The sequence below is a fragment of the Myotis daubentonii genome, chromosome 1 (genome assembly GCF_963259705.1).
Source record: "Myotis daubentonii chromosome 1, mMyoDau2.1, whole genome shotgun sequence".
Lineage (NCBI taxonomy): Eukaryota > Metazoa > Chordata > Mammalia > Chiroptera > Vespertilionidae > Myotis > Myotis daubentonii.
The window spans coordinates 183,217,259-183,239,951 of record NC_081840.1 but is presented as its reverse complement, the minus strand read 5'-3'; the positions used below and the strand labels follow the sequence as shown (position 1 = coordinate 183,239,951).

The following is a 22,693-nucleotide window of genomic DNA, read 5'->3' as shown; positions in this document are numbered from 1 at the left end:
GTCTCTCCCTGCGTGAGGGGTGCGGACCTGGTTCGCACAGTCCTCAGCTGTGCTGAGCAAGGACCCCGCCATCTCCCCTCCTACCCTTCCCTGGTGTGACCACTTTCGATCCCGCTCCAGACAAAGGCAATCTGAACTCCGGCAGAACGAATGAGGGGATCAGGTTGCTCTCTAGGTTTCCCCTCACCACCACCCCTCCCCGCGTTCCCCCTTCCCCACGTGACTCTTTGGAATCTTTGCCAAAGCTCCGTGTCCCTGGGTCCATTTTCACGCCCAGCACGGGAGAGAGGAGGGAGGGGAGGGAGGCGGAGCGTGTCTCTTACACGCGGGCATCCAAAGGGGGCTTTATTTTGTGCGTCTCCGGGCTCTCGGGTGTGAGCGGCATTGAGTTCTGGGGTTCTTTCCAGCCCCTGTAGCTCCTTCCTCCGCGCATTGACAATTATGGCTCCTCCTCCACTGCCATGAGCACACCTCGACCCCGCAGACCAGCTCCGCGGCGTTCAGTGCGGAGGTAGCTGTGGGCGTGGAGCGAGCCGCGGCGGTGGGGATCGGGGGCGAGCAAAGTAGCTGCAGCGCCCCCCGCGCCGCCGCCCGGGTCTTTCCTCCGAAGCTCCAGGACCTTCTGCTGCAGGGAGCGCAGCCCGAGGCGGCGCCGCGCGGCTGCAGCGCCCGCGAGTCCCCGGAGCTGCCCGCAGCGCAGCCCAAAGTTTCTTGCGAGCGGCCCCCCGCGGCCGAGGTCCGCCGAGCCCAGTGGCCCGCAGAAGGGTGGGTGGGTGGGCCCTTCCGGGCTCCTGACGACCCCCTCTGCCGACGCAGCGCCGACGTAAGGTGTCTAGCGAACTTTCAAAAGCTGCTGCAGACGCACCGGCGCGGGGATCTCCACGGTGGGGGTCCCGGGAACGGAAGGCTCCGGCCTCCGGGAAATGCTGGGTGAGCCCATCAGCCGGTGACCCGCAACTTTCCGGTGAGACCGTCCGGGAGAACGGCGCCTTGCCTCTTCCCGAGCTCAGCCCGCGTTGGCGCCCTGCTTTGCTGGAGAGCTGGGCAGGGAGCGGATCGGATCCCCCGCCCTCCCGGCGCCTCCGGGGCTGGCGAGAGAGCTCTCCACCGCCTCATTTCCCAGGGGGTGGCCGCCCCCCGCCTGAAGCCCGCGTTTTGGCCGAGAGCGGGTTCTTGGATGCTGAAGGCTGGGCTCCTCCAGCGCGGGAGCCCAGGCGGCGATGGGTGTCTTTCAAGTGTGGCTCGGGGTGGCCCTAGCACTGGCGGAATTTGCAGTATTGCCTCATCGCTCTGAAGGTGAGGAGCGGCGGTGTGTGTGTGTGTGTGTGTGTGTGTGTGTGTGTGTCCGTGCTGTTTAACAAACCCGGCGGGTTTATGGTATGGTGGGCCAGATGAAAGTTTTTTTGGGGGGATAGGTGGGTGGGAATAGAACCGGAGTGGGCTTTTTCTGAGACTTCCACTCCTGATGGCTTTGCCTTCGGATCACCAGCCGGTCTCCCGCCTCGCTCTCTGCCCGAAGTGCATTTGGGTGGGTGGGTGGGTGCCGGGTTGAGATGGAATCTCTGAAACCGGATTCTCTATTTTCCCACTTCCCCCGCGGCCCCCAATGGAAAGCAACTACATGGTGCGTTAGGTGCCGAGAGAGCAAGTGCTCTTACCTGTGTAAAAAATACGTGTTTTTTTTTTCCCTGCTCCTATGAAACATACCATCGGCACCTAAAGCCCCCATTGCTCTCCCTCCCCGCCCCCCCCCCCCCCCCGTCCCAATACGTCTCCCCTTAAAGTCCAGTGAAGATTTTATAACTCGCTGGTTAGAGCGTGTTCCGGACGCAGGCAATTCAATGGCACGAAAGGAAATCTTCCCAGTACAGAGAAGCAGGAGGCTTCCCGCCTGGAAAACCAGTGGTTAATAAGTTTAGCCTAATTCTCTGACTTAGCCCCCTGCCTCCTACTTTTCTTCCAGAACACCCCGGAGCCGGGGGAGAGAAAGGAGACGGTGGGCATTGTTGTCGCCATGATAGCAAAAGCAATCTGGGCGCAGGGAAAGAAATGAATCAATAAGTACATCAAGATCTTGGGGGTCGTGGGCTGGCGGGCCCGGGGACCCGAGGCGTCCCCAGCTCCCACCTGCTCCGAGGAGCCGGGAAAGTCGCCTAGCTAGGGCGCAGGGAGGGGGAAGGGGCGGCGGGCTGGGAGCAAGACGGCTTGTTTCTCAGCGCGGGGCTTCCCCTCTCGGCTCCATTCATTATTCATCCAGCTGCGGGAGGAAGAGTTCACCTGCCCCGCCGCGAATCAGAGCCGCAGCCTGGGCGGCGGCGTGCGCGGGGCGGGGCGGGGCGGGGCGGGGCGGGGCGCCTTCTCAGTCCTGGTGCCGCGTTGGGGGCGGCTCTAGGGTGCTGAGCCCCGGCGCGGGACCCGGGGCGGCGGCTGGCCCCGGGGAGGACAAAGCCCTGCGTTGGGCAGTTGCTTTTTCCTTGCTAGTTTCCGGGACAAAGTGGCATAGCCTTGGAAGTCCATGCAGAGCTGCGAGGACTTTCCCATGGAGAAAGGTACTGCCTGCCTGCACCCTCCCAGGAAGTATGTCCAATGCGCTCTTTCCCCGCGGAAAGCACGTCTGAGGCCTGTGCAGCCTTCCTTCAAACAGGGCAAACCTGTAGAAACATGTCTGTATTACATATGTGCACACTTTAAAAAATAACACTTATAGGGCTTAATAAAACCAGATGGGAGAATCGATCCAGGCCATCCAAATCGCAACTTGGGACTTAGAAAAATTACGTTTTCATTTGGTGGTGGCAGTTTCTTATTCAGAATCATATCCCAGCAGCGCAGAAAATCGTGCTATCTTTCCCAGATAGCTCACCAGGGGGCAGTTGGAATGAGTCAGTTTTACAAAACCAAATCTTTTGAATTACAAAAGCCATTATTATTAAGAGCCTGCAGGGTTCACTCTTTGGAAGACTGGTTGATATATTGGGCAAAGTTTAAGAAACTTTAGAAGAGGGAGGAGGAGTGCAGGGCGCAAGGGGACTATTCTTCCAAAGCAGACAGGCAGATATCCCCTGAGGGGACCCCAACTGCCAGAGGACAGGCAGGGACACCCCCCCCCCCCCAGTGTATGAATTTTGTGCACCAGGCCTCTAGGTATTGATAAAGGCCTGGTTTCCATCTCCCTCACTTAACTGAGGGCTTAGGATGGGTCCTAGTTATTCTTCTTTTTATTTTTAAATATATTTCTTTATTGATTTCAGAGAGGAAGGGAGAAGGAGAGAGAGATAGAAACATCAATGATGAGAGAGAATCATTGATCGACTGCCTCCTGCACACCCCCTACTGGGGATCGAGCCCACAACCCAGGCATGTGCCCTTGACCAGAATTGAACCTGGGACCCTTCAGTCCGCAGGTTGACACTCTATCCACTGAGCCAAGCCGGCCAGGGCCCTAGTTATTCTTAGATCTCCAACTAAGCTCTTACTATACAGTATGTTCTTCAAATATTGGTTAGATGAACAAGTATTGCCACATCACATTCTTTTGAACTAAGATGGACTGGCTTCCCCAATAAGCTGCCCTATGACTTTGAATGAATCACCTAACTTCTTTGGGTTGTGGTTACGTCATTTACCAAATGCAGAGTTGGACAAGTGATAGGTCTAAAATACTTTTGCTAATCATCCAACATGGGGGGAAAATCAATATTTGCTGTCTTATTCTGTGGTAAGTTGTAACTTTCTCAATCTGAATTTTATTTTAATTATTAAGAGAAAAATGAATTATTGGCACAGATAATTTACACTGTTTTATATTGCCATCTGACAAATTACTATGGTTTGAAAACTATATAAAATTAAGATGTTACAGAGACACTTCTAGCAAACATGGCTGCTTTTTGAATCTGACAAGTTCTGCCATGGAATTTTCTGGAGAAGTGCATCTTGAGTGGTATTGATGGGGAAGTCCTGTGAACTTACACGATAGAACATGTTGGCTTGGGGATAGGAAAAGACTCCTTAATTGGCAGTTAAGAGAACTGAATTCTAGCCTGTGTCCCATCACGCACCATGTGACTTCCATCAATCCTATAATCTTCCAGGCTTTTCCCTTAAATGTCATTAACAGAATGCAGCGAGAAGGATCAGTTGATAGTGTGTTTTATCAAAGGGTATACCAGCATGTTTGCTTCTACTCTTGGCTGGAGAGTTTCTTCTGTGTAAGATTCAATGCTTAAAACTCAGTATTAAGGAAGAGAAGACATTGGCTGGGAAAAATAGCCTCTCTTCATTTTTTTTTTTTTAAATTCTACAAATCTTTATTGAGAGCTTATGTGTGAGGTTATTTCTGTGAATGAATCATAAATTAAACATAAAATAATAAACCTGCCCTTAGGAATCTAAATATCCAGAAATCATCAATTCCATAAAGTAGCAGTAGGGGTATGTGAACATTGGTCCTTGGTGGGTTTCCCAATATTGAATAATTGCAACTTTGCATCTTTTGGCTTTGGCAGCCACCTGCTAGTGGAAACAGAGAGGTGTTGAATTGTCATAGGGTCTTGATTGCATCATATTACATTTTCTCTCTGGGGATCAGATTCTGGGTGTTACGCATCGCATGTACCTTACTTAGTGAGGGCTCAGCCATCTGCATTCCCTGTTGTGGACTTGAGTGGCAATATCACTCAGTGTGGCTCAGGCACAAGTAATCATGAAGCTTCCAGGAGAGGGGAGGGGACTTGCACTGGCAAAGTCAGAGCCCTGTGCCAAATCTTAGAATAGTTCAAGAACAGTTGGCCCATTTTCAGTTTAACTACTTTATTAATTGATTTAAAGAAACAGGATGTGGATAGTCCTGTCAGTCCAGAAAATGGATCTGCTTTCACTCTTCCACAGTGTACAAGCCATATGTGGATTGTACACAGCATAAAGCTCGAACATTTCAATGGCAGCTTGTGGCTGCTTGATCCTAAGGAGTCATATTTTTTGTGATACCATGCTCTCCAAATCTCTTCATATCTTATGGTCATATCTGATCTTTGAACTAATGGGTCTGACGTGTGTTTGGATTTGACTTCTCTAATTTACTTAGTTTACCAGGTTCAGTTTCTATAGTGAATAATACTGGTGCAAATTATACCTCAGATTTTATCTGTACACTTTAGATTCTATATAGGAGTACATTATAATGTGCAAAAGGGCAGACATTTACTTATTTAAATGATATGAAGTAACCTTTTGCCTATGTAACTTGCAAGAAAGGAGCCAACCGCCTGGAAGGAAGGCCTCAGGAGCTCAGCTGCCTTCTTGGTGCATCTGATCACTTCACCCGGCAAAACTTGATGCACTTTCTCACAGGGTGTTAGAAGTTAAATCAGCTAGCATCTCAGGTGTATTCAATGCCCCGAAACTGGCGAAGGTCTTGGTCAGAGGACTCCAGCTCCTGCTGTCTGATTTTTCTTGTTTTCCCTTGAAGAAGGTCTGTTTCTCCTTCTAGAACACTATCTGTCAGAAGTCACCTTGAGGAGTTTCCTTTAAAGTTCAAATAAAGTCATAACTGTAAACCTCAGATAGAGCTGCAGTCTTTCCAGTACTCCTTAAGAAAGAAAGTGATGAGTGGAGTGAGTAGTTTTGTTTTCCATATTATACGAGTTGATCGATGATGGAAAAGGCCTGTGCGCTAGGTCAGAACCCAAAGCCGCCCCCAGCAGCCAACGCCAGCAAGCCTCCCAACTTCATCTGCCGCTGGGTGTGAAGCATGTGCTAGTGTGGGAGAAATATGCTTGCTTGGAGGACTGCATCTGGTCATGGGTGGTGATAAATGTTTGATAGGACTGGGCATCACTGGAATGCTTTATTTTCTCTGGAGAGTAGAAATGAGGTTTTGGAAGCTGTGTTAATGGAGACTCATTTGTGCAGCTGCCTTCCGGGTAAAGCTGTTCTGGTTTAGGAAAGCCCTCAGAGGGCAAAGCTTATTCTTTTGGAATTGTACATCATGGAGCGACCCACACTGAGTTATTTCCCTTTCCTGGTGATGGAATTTACCAGCGCATACACACCATTTTTGACTCGAGCCTCTAGCAGGTGTTTGGCTTAACCAAATGTGTATATGGTGGCAATGCTGCTTTATTTTTTTAAGTTATAGTGAGTTTATAGCAGCCACCTAAAACTTCCAGAAGTGGACTTTGATGTGGGTACTTGGATACTTCTTCAGATACTTGATTTCTTTTGGAGCTTTGAAAATATATTGGCTTTTGTAAAGTAATGCTATGGAGGAGGGCAATGAAATTATTTGATAGTCTCATTCTAATGGTTAAATTTTGTTGTTTATTCTAAAGGTTAAATTTTGTTAAATTGTGCCTAAGTGAGGATCTTTATGTTTATTTTTAAACATCAGAAGTAATTAAATATATCCATTTAATTTAGAAATAGAATTGTCTTGATATATATTTATTTGAGTTATATATGATTATTTTATATATCGGGTGGGGCAAAAGTAGATTTACAGTTGTGAGTATGCAAAACAGAGTTTATTCTTCTATTATTACTTATTGATTATTGTATTATTTTTCATACGAACAACTGCAAACATACTTTTGCCCCACTCTGTGTATACATATATATATGTCAGACATGAATATATATCCTTTTTAATGACACACCATAGACTGAAATACTAAGTCTTAGGAACAGGGTTTCTTAAAGAAAAATAAGTCAGTTGGACTCAAGGTTTTTTTTATCTCGAGTTATTCTTATTTGAATGTCAAGGGCACAAAAGTTATTTCAGTAAATTTACCCACAGAGATCTTTTTTTGTTGTTGTTGTTTTTTTGTTTTTTTCTTTCCCACAGACATCTTTGATTCAAACGCTAAGTGCAAATAGCCATCTCATTTTTTTTTTGAAGATTGTTCTTAATTCCATTATTAGTGGGTAAGATAGACTAGTCCTTTCCTGGTTAATATTTTTGAATGATCTATTGGAGGTCAAACACTGTAGTAAAATTAAAATGTTTCCTTTCCTCTTTGGACACCAAGTGTGGCATGGTGTCAAGCTGTGCTTCTGCTAGTGCAATCTCTTTGCAGCCTCAGTTTCTGAGAGAGTAGCTGTTAGCACACTACCCACATGTTTCTAGGTTAAATCAACACCTATTGTGCTGATCAAAAATTGGTTGGGAATGTGTGTATGTTTTTGTTAATTAATGTTGTTAATTTCACATTGCTTTCAAATATAAAACTTAGAAAAGATTTATTTTATGATACACTAGTTATTCAGAATATATAGGCTGTCCCAATAAAATTCAGTCTTCTTTTCTAACAGAAGCAAATCTGTGGGGGTAGATACAACACTTCCACACCCTTAGCAAGGCTGTCACAAGGAAGTACACAAGAATGAATTTACAAACCGTTGATGTAGGCACAAAGTGCTCTGAGCTCAAAGGAGAAAGGGCATAATCCTATGGACTGGAGAGCTTCATGAAGGAGATGGGATCACGTTCATTGAGCTTGAGTAGACCAAATGCACCTCCTGCAGATAACACAGATGAGTAAAGGTGTTGAAATATGAAAGCTTTATCACAGGGTCCTACGTTGGCCTCTTGAGTTGGGCTGGAGAACTTGTGTTAGCAAAGAGTGGCAGAGAAGCCTGGATAAGTCAGTTGGGACTGGATTATGGAGGCTTTGCTGATTTGTCACAAATGAAAATAGACACTGTAATTATAGCATGTCATTATAAATGCATTTATTTTAAAACTCAAATACTAAATATTAATGATGCTTTTTCTCATGTATATACAAGAAATCTTATTTTGGTGTATGAGGTTATTCCCCCAGGGGCAGGATGCTCAAGTTTTTAAGATTTTGGGAAGTGCAGTTTGCTGATTATGATGCATATAGATGCAATGTTCCCGTAAGTCTGCCAGGGCAGTGCCAGTTGGCTTGCTATGCATCCCTTTTAATTCTTATTTTGTTTTTCTCCACAGGTGCTTGCGTCTATCAGGGTTCCTTGTTGGCGGTAGGTCATTCTTAATATTTTTGGTTTATTTCTTTTGAATGTAAAATGCTTGACTGAGGTTATTGAGTGAGGGAGGTGACCCTGTCAATCTGAAATATGTTCATTTTCCTTCTCAGTTTGAGGATTATCCCTCATCCTGGCACAATCATACTCAATTACCTAATACCTTTTTCAGAGTGAGTTAGTTCCATTCGGATACTCGGGTATTGGAGGAGAAGTATAAACACGCTGCACAATTTGCATTCCGTGGCTGTCGTTTGTGTTTTTTCAATCAGAGAGAAAATTAGATCCCGTTCTCTTGTCAGATATGCACCAGGGCACAATTTGTTTATCTTCCTGTTGCATTTGCCTCTTCTCTTGAGCCCCCTCCAAAAAAAGGTACGATTATTAAATTGAGTGCAATGTGGAGGATCCTTGACTGTTGCTTTGAATTATAAATGTAAGATTTGGTAAACAACAAACAACAAATTAACATTTTATTGCTGAAACTTTGCCATGTAGAGTAGAATTGATTTTGAATTTAAAGTCAGGATGACTTGGGGGAAAAGCTGAGGCAAGTCTCATGCATTTCTTTTCATTAATAATGTACTATGGTGCATAACAGTGTGTTAAAGTCTTATTGAAAAAACTGTCTATGCTCCATCAACTCTAATAAATGGTGTGACAAGTCATTCTTCACCACTTTTTTATTCTGGTTTAATAAATGCTGTAATAAAAACAGAACTGAAATGGTTGGAACGGGTTTGCTCATTTCCATCACAACTTGCTGTTGACATGTGTGATATTAATAAGTCATCTTGGATTATCCTTGTGGTGTTGAAATAGATGAGAAATTTCTGAAATATCTAGGAGTCTAGATAATTATGGGTGTTTACAGTAATATTCTTGAATCTGAACTTTATGTAATATAGTAACTGGAGATTTATGGGATTTTTTTTTCTTCCTTATATTTCTGTATTAAAGAATCAGGAGAAAGCCATTTTCCTGTCTTTCTCATTTCATACCCTTAAAAACCTACTTTTCCTTCTGTTTGCTCTTTAATACATTTTAGGACTCATTTTAAAATCAATGTGCTTTAAAGTACATCATCAGTTTTGGGGAGCTATAGCAGTTATTATAGACAAGTCAGTTATCCATGTTAATACAAAGAAAATTGCTTATCGTATAGAGTGTGTCATAATTTTTCAATATATTTCCATAGCTATTGATCCACCTGATACTTACAATAGACCAATGAAATAAGCAAGCCATGCATTAGTTTACACCTTCCCCCTTTTTAATAAAGAACCAAGGATGAAAGATTAAGAAATTCGCTAAAGGTAATTGACTATTAAAAACAACCCATCTTTTTTCTGTCGTTCTGCTTTTATCTGAAGAAAAGTGGCTAGACTGTCTTGTATATTTGACGTTGTTGTGTGTTACTGTGCATTTGAACATGAAAGCATCAAGTACTTGGAGAGGTCAATTTGATCAAGTTAAAGTAGAGGCTGTCTAGTCCATTTGTATTTAACAGATGATCTTGCTCCCCTTTGTTTTATGCCCTGGCTGATCCCAAGGTTCATGGCTGCTCAGGTCTAGTAGTCTGTGCTCTAGTGCATCAGCACAATCTTGACCCTTCCAGTTGGCTTCTTGGTTTACCAAGACTCTGCTTTGTATGTTCCTAAACCTCCTCAAGCCTGATGTACTTATTATTGAGTTATGCAATTCAGTCAGAAAGGCAATACACTTACTGCAATCACAAAAGTTATTTTTTAATCATTTTTAATTATAGTTGATATACCATATTAGATTAATTTCAGGTGTAAACTCCAGTAATTAGACATTACATAACTTACTAAGTGATCATCCTGATAAATCTTGCACCCATCTGTCACCATATGTAGTTATTAGAATATTATTGACTGTATTCCCTATGCTGTACTTCGCATCCCCATGACTGTTCTGTAACAACCCATTTGTACTTCTTGATCCCTTCACATTTTTCATCCATTCTCTCAATCCCACTTCCATCTGACAACTTTCAAAACGTTCTCTATACCTATGAGTCCGCTTCTGTTCTGTTTGTTGGTTTATTTTGTTTTTTAGAACCAGTTGTTGCTAGATATGTATTTATTGCCATTTTATTGTTGATATTTTTTATCTTTTTCTTCTTCTTAAAGAATACCCTTTAGCATTTCATATAATACTGGTTTGGTGGTGGTGAGTGCCTTTAGCTTTTTCTTATCTGGGAAGCTCTTTATCTGACCTTTGATTCTAAATGATAGCTTTGTTGGGTAAAGTAATCTTGGTTGTAGGTCCTTGCTTTTCATCATTTCGAATATTTTTTGCCAATCCATCTGGCTTGCAAAGTTTCTGTTGAGAAATCAGCTGGCATTCTTATGGGGACTCCCTTATTGCTAACTAACTGCTTTTCTCTTGCTGCTTTTAAGATTCTCTCTTTGTCTTTAACCTTTGGCATTTTAATTATGATGTGCCTTGGTGTGGATCTCTTTGCACTTACCTTATTTGGGACTCTCAGTGCTTCCTGGACTTGTCACCAAATTAAGGAAGTTTTTGTCATTATTTTTTTTTTCAAATGGGCTTTCAATTTCTTGCTCTTTCTCTTCTTCTGGCACCCCCATGATGCAGATGTTGGTACTCTTGAAGTTGTCCTAGAGCAGTGATGGCGAACCTTTTGAGCTCGGTGTGTCAGCATTTCGAAAACTCTAACTTAACTCTGGTGCCGTGTCACATATAGAAATTTTTTGATATTTGCAACCATAGTAAAACAAAGATTTATATTTTTGATATTTATTTTATATATTTAAATGCCATTTCACAAAGAAAAATCAACCAAAAAAATGAGTTCGTGTGTCACCTCTGACACGCATGTCATAGGTTTGCCATCACTTGTCCTAGAGGCTCCTTACACTATCCTCATTTTTTTTCCCTGTTCTGATTGGGTATTTTTTGCTTCCTTATATTCTAACTCACTGATTTGATTCTTGGCTTTATCTACTCTACTGTTGACTCCCTGTAAATTATTCTCATTTTTGTTAGTGTATTGAAGATTATTATTAAACACTTTTATTGAGTAACAACTGTACCTGCTATTCTAGGCATTAAGAGTGCATCAGTGAACAAACAAACAAAATATTTGCCCTCATGAAGCTCAAATTCTAATGAGTAAAATATATACTATACCAGATAAGTGCTATGGAGAAAAACAATATAGGGTAGAAAAGGCTGAATGGGGGCAAAGATAGCTACTTGAAATAGGGTGATAGGAAAGTCCTCGCTAAGAAGGTGACTTTTGAACCAAGACCTGATTATAAGAGCTAGCTCCCTAGCTATCCAAGGGAAGAGAATTCCAGAGAATGGGAGAACAGCAAATATGCAGTATGCTTGTCCATTTGAAGAAGTGTGTGGAGGTCAGAGTGACTGGAGCACATGACCAAGAGGGAGGATGGCAGGAGATGAAGTTGGAGAGGTGGGCAGAGCACATGTCATTTCAGTAAGTGGGTGAGTCATCAGAGGAGCTTGTCTAGAATGACAAAATCTGACTTACAGTTTAGTTAAACTGCTGAAATGTGAATGTGAAAAGGAATAGCTTTCTTGTTTCTAGGGAAACTATATTGAATACTTTAAAAAGACTCCATAGAGGTGAGTCACTAAAAGTTTGCTGTCAAATTAAGTGTGAGAGAAACAACAGCAAAAGATTGGGGAAAAACACAAAAACCCAGAGAGATTCTGCATTTGGATTTATTTGCAACCATTTCAAGTTTTTTTTTTTTTTTCCCCCATTTTAAGGAACTTCACACTGGAAATGGAGATGATGCATTTTGGAGATAGTTAATTGTCTGCATAATTCATTGCTGCTCTCTCTCCACATGACCTGGTCTTGAAGAAAGGCATATGTCAATGAAATGGAGTGAAGGCACATTTACATTTTTGAATTAAAATAAAGAATTTAAGAGCATTTATATGCTATTTTAGGGCTCTCTGGTTAAACATCTTGGTGAGTGAGAGGATTTCTACTGTGAGAGGCTTCGCAGTTGGGAGCTGGCTCGGAGGATGGGGATGTGGGGTCCTTGTTCCAAGCCTTGTAATTTCTCCCACGTGCATTTTAGAGCTCGGAATGACTACAGAGAGCATGTAGTCCAAACTTTCTATCTTATAGGTGATGAAAGGGTGGCAAGAATGTGAATTTTTTGAGCTTCATTCATTTCTCGGTGAGTAACCAGAATGGAGAGTAGGTCTGTGAAAATGGCAAAGCATCAGCTTTACCTGGAAGAATCCCATAAAATACATCAGGCAAATCAGTACACTGATGTAGGCACCGGCTGCTGGTTGCCAGCTCTCAACCTGTCTTGTGTGGCTTCCTTCCACTGATACCTTTTCAGTTGCCCAGAAAGCTGCTATGTATAGTGGAACATTCATGGCCCTCGTTTCAATTCTTCCTCCTCTGCTAAAGACCAGCTCAGTGGCCTTGAGCAAGCTACATGACCTTCCCGAATCTCTTTCACCTCCTCTCTGAAATGAGGATACATAAGGCCTTTCCTAGAGTGTTTTTGTAGAGTAAGAAGATAATGCGGAGGACGCCCAGATGCAGCACCTCGCATGTGCTTTTCCACCCTGACACATTCCTCTTTACCAACCAAGAATAAGGAGCAGAGTCAGGGATAGTGATTAAGCATGCACTATGCACTTCATACTCTCCACAGTCTCAGGAGATAGATTTTGTCTTCACTTTACAGATAAGGAAACAGAGGCTCAGGAAATCTGAAACACTTAACCCAAAATGACACAGCTAGTCAGTGCTGGAGGAAGAGAGGGTTCAAACTCAGTTCTGGCTCTGACGCCATTTCACTGAGCATACTGTTTCTCACTGCCAAGCCAGCCTGTTTGTTGTCTCTGAACACAACCAGCTTATTTCACCTTCAGTCCTGTGTGCCCACCCCCTCCCTGCTGCACCTGTTATGCAGTTGTCTCTGCCAGTCTCTGTCCTGACCTGCAAAGGCCAGCTGTCCCTGGCTAACCCCCTTTTCACTTCTCTGAGGATCGACTGAGCTAGTGTGCATGAAATTCACATACCATGCCGAAACACAGGGGGTCACTTCATCTTAAAAATATGTATGATCACACACACACACACACACACACACACACACACACACACACACACACACGCACACATTCCCAACAATATATTGTGTTTCCCAACTTTTTACAGCTCAGTGGACTAGCGGTGGCATTCTGGATTATTTGGTTCTAAGCCACCTAAAACTATCTCACGTATGTACTGACTTCAGCTGTCTCTCTTCTCCCTTCTTTAACACTACCTTCACTACCTTTCTTTCCATGCCTCAGGTCAGAAATTACCTGAAAGCATTCAAAATACCCAGGAAGGTCGTATACCTTAAGGAACACTGGCTACTCTACTTGGGGGTGTTTTTCCTACCCTACAATATCCCTGCACCTCTGGGCTCTCAGGACTTTCTTTAAAGTCAGCCCTCATGGAAGAGAGAGTGTGACTGTGTTAAATCAGAAATCCATCAGAGGAAAACCACCTACTTAATATGTTCAGTTGTCACTGGGGCATTGACTGTGAAGAGGAAAATACATGTTGTATATCAGAGTTTTCACCTATCTTCTGGTCTTTTCCAATTCTCCGAGTAAAAGAATTTCACTTTATTTTGGCATCACCACAAGCAAACAGGTCTTTGTTAGGTTCTTCCTGGGGGTGGATGGACTTTTCGCCTCAGTCTTTACATCTGTAAAATGGAGGTGAACTGTTTACTTCACAGGGTTGTTGTGAGGATTAAAGGAGATAAATCGGAAGCCCTTAGCCCAATGCTAAGTGATCTACAATGCTCAGAAAGGGTTAGCTGCTGTTACTGTTGCTATAAAGTAGTTATGATTAGAAAGTTTGGACAAAACGACTTCTTCCCTAGACCAAAAGTATCAAGTGTTTGGATTTTCCTGCTTGGAATACTTTTACTCACAAATGCTGGCAACGTGAATCATGAGGCACTAAATTATAGCACACTTGAAAGAAAAAAAAATGTGAAGGATAATTAAACACATGGAGTGTCTACTATATATGGTATAACAGGGGAAAGATGCAGACTTCGGAGTTGGAATCTCGGTAATGCTGCATCCTTGCTGTGAGTCCTCAGATGTGATATTTAATGCAGAGAACTATGTTCCTCATACTGCTGATGTGAAGAGTAACTGAAAGTAGGGGCGTGAAAGAACTTCAGGACTGCGCTTGGCAAGGAACCAGCACTCATATCATCTAGTTGGCAACTCAATGTCAGCATGGCAACGACTGAGTGACAGAGCTCAGGTCCTGTCTTGGTTTGGATCCTGGCTCTGTAATTGCCAGCTGTGTCGCACTGAGTAAATTGCTTGAATGAAATGAGGTCTCAGTTTCTAAATTTGTAAGATGAGAGAGTTATTAGGTCCTCTCCAAGCGTCCTCAGTGCAGTGCTACCCAGTGGAACTTTTCTCTGCGGATGGAAATGTTCCACAGAGGCTTTCCAGGATGGGAGCCACGACCGTATGTGCTTAGTGAGTACTTGAAATGTGGCTAGTGGCACTGAGAAACTCATGTTAAATTTTGCTTAAAATTAATTAATTTACATTTAAATACCACGTGTGGGCGTGCACGTACAGTGGGATTGAAACTTCGTGGCCCATGCGCAGAAGTTGGTATTTTGTGGAAGAGCCATACTGAAGGGGCCAAAGAGCCGCATGTGGCTCGCGAGCCGCGGTTTGCTGAGCTGCAGTTTGCCGACCACTGCTATCGGATATGCAGCTTTAGAGCTTTAAAAATCTTAACACACTCGAGTACTTACCCTTGAATTACAGTCTCATGGGTGGTTCTCACCCCTGGGGAAGGCTCACTGTAGTGTTGTTAGCAGTTGTGAAGAAGGTGGCAAGAAATTTGTTAGAGAATCTGAGTTTACTATTTGATTATTAGTTTAAATAATTTGAATAGTCATCTTTGCTACATCACCACTCTCTTCATATTGCTCCATTCTTGTGTTTCCTTGAATACAAGAAAGGGGGTGCCAAGATTTTGGATTTGATCCGGGGTCAGGGCACATACAAGAATCAAACAATGAATGCAAAATAAGTAGAACAACAACCAATGTTTCTCTCTTTCCCTTCCTTCCTCTCTCTCTAAAATCAATAAAAGAAAAGAAGCCCAGCTGGTGTGGCACAGTGTTTGAGCATTGACCTATGAATCAGGAGGTTATGGTTCAATTCCAGTCAGGGCACATGCCTTGGTTGTGGCCTCAATCCCTAGTAGGGGGCATGTGTGAGGCAGCCGATCAGTGATTCTCTCACATCATTGATGTTTCTCTCTCTCCCTTCCTCTCTGAAATCAATAAAAATATATTAAAAAGAAAAGGGGTAGAGTTATACCTGAGCTCTCACCAGCAAACAATCTTACATATTTCATTAATTTTTTTTCAGCTTTATTGAGGTACTAGAGGCCCAGTGCATGAATTTGTGCATGGGCGGGGTCCGGCTAGCTAGGGGGAGGAACCGGCAAGGGGGTGCGGAAGGTTGGCTGGCCCCATCCAAGATGGGCAGGGGCCGGTCGGGGTTGGGGCTGGCCGGGGGTAGGGGCCACGGGAGGTTGGCTGGCTGGCCCTGCCCCAGATGGGGGGGCCGATCAGGGGTGGGGCCGGCCTGGGGGAGGGGCTGCAGAAGGTTGGCTGGCCAGCCCCACCTCTGATTGGGCCAGTTGGCCAGCTGCAGTGCATGTCATAGTGACCAGTTGTTCTGGTTGTTCCAGTCGTTCCGGTCACTTGGCTTTTATATATATAGATAATTGACAAAAATTGTATATAAGATGTCTAACTTGATGTTTTGATATATATGTACATTTTGAAATAATCACCACAATCAAGCTAATAAACACTTCACTAAGTTATCATTTCCTTCCTTCCTTCCTTCCTTCCTTCCTTCCTTCCTTCCTTCCTTCCTTCCTTCCTTCCTTCCTTCTTTCCTTCCTTCCTTCCTTCCTTTATTGTGGGAAGAACACTTAAGATCTACCCTCTCAGCAAAGTACAAGCATACAATACATTATTATAGTGATATTGTGTTATTAACTATAGTGATATTGTACATTAGATCTCCAGAACTTGTTCATCTTGCATGAATGAAACTTTGTACTCTTTGACTAGCATCTCCCTCTTTTATCTTCCCCCTAGGCCAGTGATGGCGAACCTATGACACGCGTGTCAGAGGTGACATGCAAACTCATTTTTTTCGGTTGATTTTTCTTTGTTAAATGGCATTTCAGTATATAAAATAAATATCAAACATATAAGTCTTTGTTTTACTATGGTTGCAAATATAAAAAAATTTCTATATGTGACACAGCACCAGAGTTAAGTTAGGGTTTTTCAAAATGCTGACACGCCGAGCTCAAAAGGTTCGCCTTCAATGTCCTAGGCCCTAAAAACTAGCATTCTATTCTCTGCTCTATAACTATTTTAGATTCCATATATAAGTGAGATCATGCAGTATTTGTTTTTCTGCATCTGGCTTATTTCACATAGCACAGTGCATGTCATTGTAAATGTCAGGATTTTGTTCTTTTATAAGGCCGAGTAATATTCCATTATATATATTTTATATACACCACTAGAGGCCTGGTGCACAAAAATGTGTGCACTCGGGGGGGAAGAGGGGTCCCTCAGCCTGGCCTGTGCCCTCTCGCAGTCTGGGACCCCTCGGGAGATAATAACCTGCTGGCTTAGGCCTGCTCCCGGGTGGCAGAGGGCAGGCCCAATCCCTAGGTGCAGCCCCTGGTCGGGCTCAGAGCAGGGCCAATTGGGGAGTTGGGGCGCCGCCCCCTGTCATGCACAGAGCAGGCGGATTGGGAGGTTGCGATGCCACCCTCAGTCACACTCAAGGCAGGGTCGATGGGGAGTGTGCGGTGCCACCCCCTGTCACACACAGAGCAGGGCCAATCAGGGGATTTGGGCGCTGTCCCCTGTCACGCACAGAGCAGGGCCGATCAGGGGGTTGGGGAGCTCCCCCCTGTCACTCACAGAGCAGGGCCCATCAGGGGGTTCAGGAGATCCCCTCTGTCACTCACAGAGTAGGGCCGATAGGGGAGTTGGGGCACGGCCCCCTGTCACACACAGAGCAGGGCCGATCAGGGGGTTGGGGCACCGCCACTGTCACACTCAGGGCAGGGCTGATGAGGAGGTTATGGCTCTACCCCATCACACACAGAGCAGGGCCCATGGGGGGGAGTTGGGGCGCCGCACCCCGTCACACACAGAGCAGGGCCCGTGGGGTGGGGGGGTTGGGGCGCCACACCCTGTCACACACAGAGACGCAGGGCAATCAGGGGGTTGGGGAGCTCCCCCCTATCAGGCATAGAGCAGGGCCGATCAGGGGTTTGGTGTGCCTTCCCCTGTCAGGAACAGAGCAGGGTGGATAGGGAGGTTGTGGCCCCGCCCCCTGTCACACACAGAGCCGCAGGGCGATCAGGGGGTTTGGGCGCTGCCCCCTGTCATGCTGATCCCAGTGCCTGGAGGCCTCACGGCTCCGCTGATCCCGGTGCTGGGAGGCATATTACCCTTTTACTATATAGAATAGAGGCCTGGTGCGTGGGTGGGGCTGGCTGGTTTGCCCTGAAGGGTGTCCTGGATCAGGGTGGGGGTCCCCACTGGGGTGCCTGGCCAGCCTGGATGAGGGGATAATGGCTGTTTGCAGCTGGTCACACACCCTTCAGGGTGGGGGTCCCCACTGGGGTGCCTGGCCAGTCTGGGTGAGGGGCTGAAGGCTGTTTTCAGGCTGGCGGGTGACTAAAGCTCCCAACCACTCCTTTTTTTCTTTTCTTTTTTTTTTTTATTCTGAGCCAGCTTTAGCTCTAAGGCTTGGCTCCAGCTCTTAGGCCTCGGCTGCTGAAAGCAGGTATCTGGTTTGTTTGGGTTCTATAATCGAAACAGTGTTTCAACTCCAGCTCTGAGATCCCATCTCGCTGAAAGCTGGTTTCTGGGGTTTTGTTTAGCTTCTATATTTGTTACAATGTTTCTTAAACTGCAGGCTCAGAGGCCAGCAAGGCAGGCGGGGAACGTTGGAGTCCTCCGTCACTGAAGCAAGCAAGCCTCATGTTAGTTTCAAGCTGCCTGCCAGCCATCTTGGCTGGCAGTTAATTTGCATATCTCGCTGATTAGCCAATGGGAAGGGTAGCGGTCATACGCCAATTACCATGCTTCTCTTTTATTAGATAGGATGTTTCTTTATCCATTCATCTGTTAATGGGTATTTAGGTTGTTTCTGTATGTTGACCATTGTGAATAATGCTGAAATTACCATGGAAGTGCAGTTATCTCTTCAAGATCTTGATTTCATTTCCTTTGAATATATATATCTAGATGTGGGATTGCTGGATCATATGGTAGTTCTATTTTTAATTTTTTTAAGGAATGTCCATACTGTTTTCCAATATAGTTTTACTAATTTCTATTCTCACCAACAGTGTACAAGGGTTCCCTTTTCCCTTTGTACCATCCTCACCATCCTCACCATCACCTGTTTGTTATCTTTTGTCTTTAATAATAGACAACAGATATGAGGCGATATCTCATTTGCATCCATTTTAATTTTTGATTTGCACCCATTATAATTTTTACCAAATACTTTTGGTGTTTTGTCAAAGTCTGATATTTTGTGGGAGTGTTATCCACTGCTTATGTGGTTGCATAAAAAAGTTGAGAACCTCTGGTCTAATGTGTAAGCCTTGTTTAAGGAAGATTAAGGAAGACAGAGTTCTTCAGTACTAGTGTTCTTTTAAAAAAATTGTTGTGCTATAGCATTACTTTCTTTTATTGAAACTAACACAAAAGAGCCCACAGAAGTGAAAATGCCTGACTTGGATTTGTGCTGGCATTTACCAACATGCTCAAGAGGTTTTATGATGAAGAGAAATGACAAAAATTTGGAAGCTTTCTCTATTAAGTGCTCAAAGATCTGCTAAACATGTAGCTAATCTCGGCCAGTGGCTGGCTACTATTAAACACCCTAAACTTCTCAGCAGTAGGGGATTACTTGATATCCTGTGGATATACTCACAGGGGAAGCAATAAAACCAGCCATTTCTTAATTTCCTTTAAGAGCACTATTGGGTATTGTAGGATATTGCTCTTTTTTGTTATAGCTTAACAAGAATTCATCACTTTTTAATACCTCTGATCCTTCATTTATTTTTAAGTACTGAATAATATGCTTTTAAGTGGGGAAGCCTACTCTTAATTTAAATGTACTTATTCTGGGGATATATATCTATATAGATAGATATAGATATAGATATATTTATATATATTTATGGAAAACCAGTAGCACATCATCATTGTGCTAGGTGCTGGAATAAATCTTGGGAAGTTATAAGCTTCCTTTAACCAGAGGGATGAAAGTGGAGATGGGACAGTCAAGTACGAGAAATGGCAGGTGACTTCCAAGATGCCTTCTGATTTTGGTTCTTACTTGTGTGTACTGAAGGTTAGAGCTGTGTGTTTCTGCCCCAGGAAGCCCATATAGAGGATGAGGGAATCTCCAGACTGTACAATGACTAGTTTCTCCCCTGCATCTCTTCAAAGGCAGCAATTTTGTACCCCTGGAGGCCAGGTGGTGAGAATTGGTCTCTAGGTGATTCAGATTATTCTTTTTCCCTTGCTGCGTTTCTAAAATTGTTCATCATAATCAGATGTGCTAGCTTTCTTTTGGGAATTTATATCTTAGAATGCTTGTGTGAGAGGAATAACGTAAGAGATTTTGTGCTTTTATTGATGAATAATCCATATGCACTTTCATTCTTATTCATATTCTTGTGGTAGGAACAGATGTTTAAGTTAACAAACACATATCTTATGCTTTGTTTTGAATTTAGAAGATGCAACTGAGCTTGGTAGCCATATTAACTTGTTCAAATTATGGTAGGCATGATCATATATCTCAATTTTTCAGTCAGAACATACATTCCTCATACTTTAAAAAAAAATTGTGTCATTTTTGCTCCAAATTGCCTTACAGACTAGTACCTCATTTTTGTTTACCATTTGTCTGTTTATAACTACATGTGTTCATTTTATACATAGTACATTTATATATGCACGTGTATAGATCTAGAAAAAACTGTCACTCATTTATGACAACTTATGGTATAATCTTGTCACAGTTTACTTACTTTTTAAAGCCGTGTGTTCTGAGGGAAAAGCTAATGTATAAATATCAAATGACAATTATGAGTTAAGCTCATGTTTTTACGGGAATTTGAATGACAAATATCTTTTAAAAAGTTGGCTTTGAAAATTTCATGTGGATGGCATTTTGCTTCTGTGATGTGAAGGGACACTTAAATATAAAATTGGCACAAAATACATATTTTAAAATCTGAGCAGTTTTATGTAAAATAAGTGCATAGCCTCTGGTATCCCAGCTAAGTCCCTTTCAGCAATGATTTCTTAGGCTTCCAGAGTTCATAATCTAAATGAAAGGAAGGAGGAAAGGAGAGAAAAGTTATCCTAGTAAGAAACGGTTTATTGTTAGTAGCCAGGAGGTCATTGAGTTTGGGTCATGACCTGTGAGTTCTTTTCTGATAGCTTCCAAGATTGGTTATTTATTAAATTTATGTCATTTCTTTCTTCTAAAGAGAAACTGAATGAGTGGAGGAGGTGCTGGGGAGAGGAAGGCATCTACTTTGGAGAGCAGATTTCACAGTTCTCCTACCTTACATTCTTGAAATGGTTTTGTAATAGTGAGGAGAGAATTATTAACAGAAACGGATACTTATCCTTTGGTGCTTTTCCTGTGCTGAATTTCCCTATAATCCAGGAGGAACTTGGTCTAAGAGATCAGAAAACAGGAACAGAAGGAAACCTAACCTGGAATTAGTGGTTAAGAAGAAACCTCTCTCTCTCTCTCTCTCTCTCTCTCTCTCTCTCTCTCTCTCTCTCTCTCTCTCTCTCATATTTGCCATAGGTATATGGTAGTAGTAGAGATCCTACCACATTCCAGATATATTTATTGATCAACATCCAGGTACTAGATGATAGCAATTATACCCCCAGGTCATATAGTAGCAGACCCTAAGCTGCCTCCCTAATAGCTCCTCTTCTACTTTTCTTTCCTGGCAAAGTCTTAATCTTTTTCCAGTCCCCACCCCTTTTCCACATGACGTGTGTACATTCTAACTATATGCTAATTAGGAAGTTTCTATTCCCTGGCCAAGATTGGTTCAGGAGTGAATATATGACCTATATGGCCATGAGATATACATGGATGTCCTCCAAGTATTGAGGTGTTTGAAAAGACCCCCATAAAGAACACCTCTCTCCCCCCAGTTCTGAACAAGTTGAGAAGTAAACAAAGAGTACATACAGAAGTAAAATATCACTTTTTATTTTTTAATCAGTGAAGCTAAGGTGGAGGATATAGCTTTAATTTTCTTAACCAAATGGGCTTACTGATTTTGGACCCCCAGACTTGGGCACCCTCACACATTCACAGGCAGAGCTTTACTAAGGAAACTTTTTCATATAGCAGGGCTGCTCAGGGAAGAATTACGGTTTGGAGAAGTAGAGGAAAACTTATACCCTTGGTTGATAGGTTTGCCTCCTAGAAGAGGAAGGAAGACAAAACTGAGTTAAGCATTCCCAATTGCTCTTTTAAATTTACCAGTTACATCAAACCAAGCCACCTTCCCAGGGGTAAGGAAGGTCTGGTTGATGTGTTGATATCTCTTCACAAGAAGGAACTGCAAGAGAAAGAAGAATTCTCCGTTAATGGGAAATAATAAAACTTATTCTTTGAGCATTGGCATGTGGATATGTGATCCCTGGAGCTATTGCAACCATTTTGCAACTATTTGAATAACTAACTAACACACAGAGGTTGATGGAGGAGAAAGATGAAAAGAGTTCGGTTCCTCAAGCAGTTTGGTTGTTGTTCTGCTTACTTAACGACCAGCACAGGAACAGACCTTTCTGGGGAGTTGATGTATGACCTAAACAATACCCTCACCGTTTAAATCAGTGTAAATAGGATTTTATGTTACTGTAGCCAAAAAAATTCCGACCAATGCCCTACAATCAGGCAATGAACGCAATTCAAAGCAGTTTGGGATACATGTCAGTATAGGGGTGTAAGAGCAGGTTAGGGGCACAAGCTCCAGATTCAGACTTCCAGAGCTTGAACCCGAGCTCTTCACATCTCAGGTTTGACCTTGGGTAAGGCTACTTACACCATCTTTCAAACGGAGATAATAGCCATGCCTACATTACAGAGTGGTTACAAAGATACATGAATTAATACATTAAAGTACCTGGGATATAGTGGGTAGGGAGTACGTGCTAGCATTTGAGAATACTGTTATTCACAAAGGAAACCACTTTTGAGATTGGCCTTGAAATTAGTTTAGAATTGGAACATGTGAGGGAAAGACTCTTAAGGTAGAGGATCTGTATGACTAAAAACGTACATGGCAAAGATAGTCCAGTTTGAAGTGTGAGAAGTGATGCGATGAAACACTAAGAAGAGATTTTTAAAGTCCAGATCACATAGGCCCTGCAATAAGGCATTTGAATTACATTCTGTAGGCAGTGGGGATCCTTTGAAATGGAGATCATATGCTCTTGAATTCTAACTCAGTTACTAGAGAGTTGTTGGAAGTGAGATA

The 22,693-nt window shown here is 43.3% G+C and overlaps 1 protein-coding gene across 1 annotated transcript in view; it reads left to right on the top strand.

Annotated features, from left to right (window-relative positions):
* The first annotated feature begins 351 nt into the window (after positions 1-351).
* Positions 352-22,693, top strand: part of FRAS1 (Fraser extracellular matrix complex subunit 1) — a 456,634-nt gene continuing 434,292 nt past the window's right edge. The window contains exons 1-2 of the mRNA XM_059667675.1: positions 352-1,296; positions 7,973-8,004. Coding sequence (XP_059523658.1) covers positions 1,221-1,296; positions 7,973-8,004 — 108 coding nt within the window. The 5' untranslated portion in view covers positions 352-1,220. The remainder of the gene's footprint in view (positions 1,297-7,972; positions 8,005-22,693) is intronic.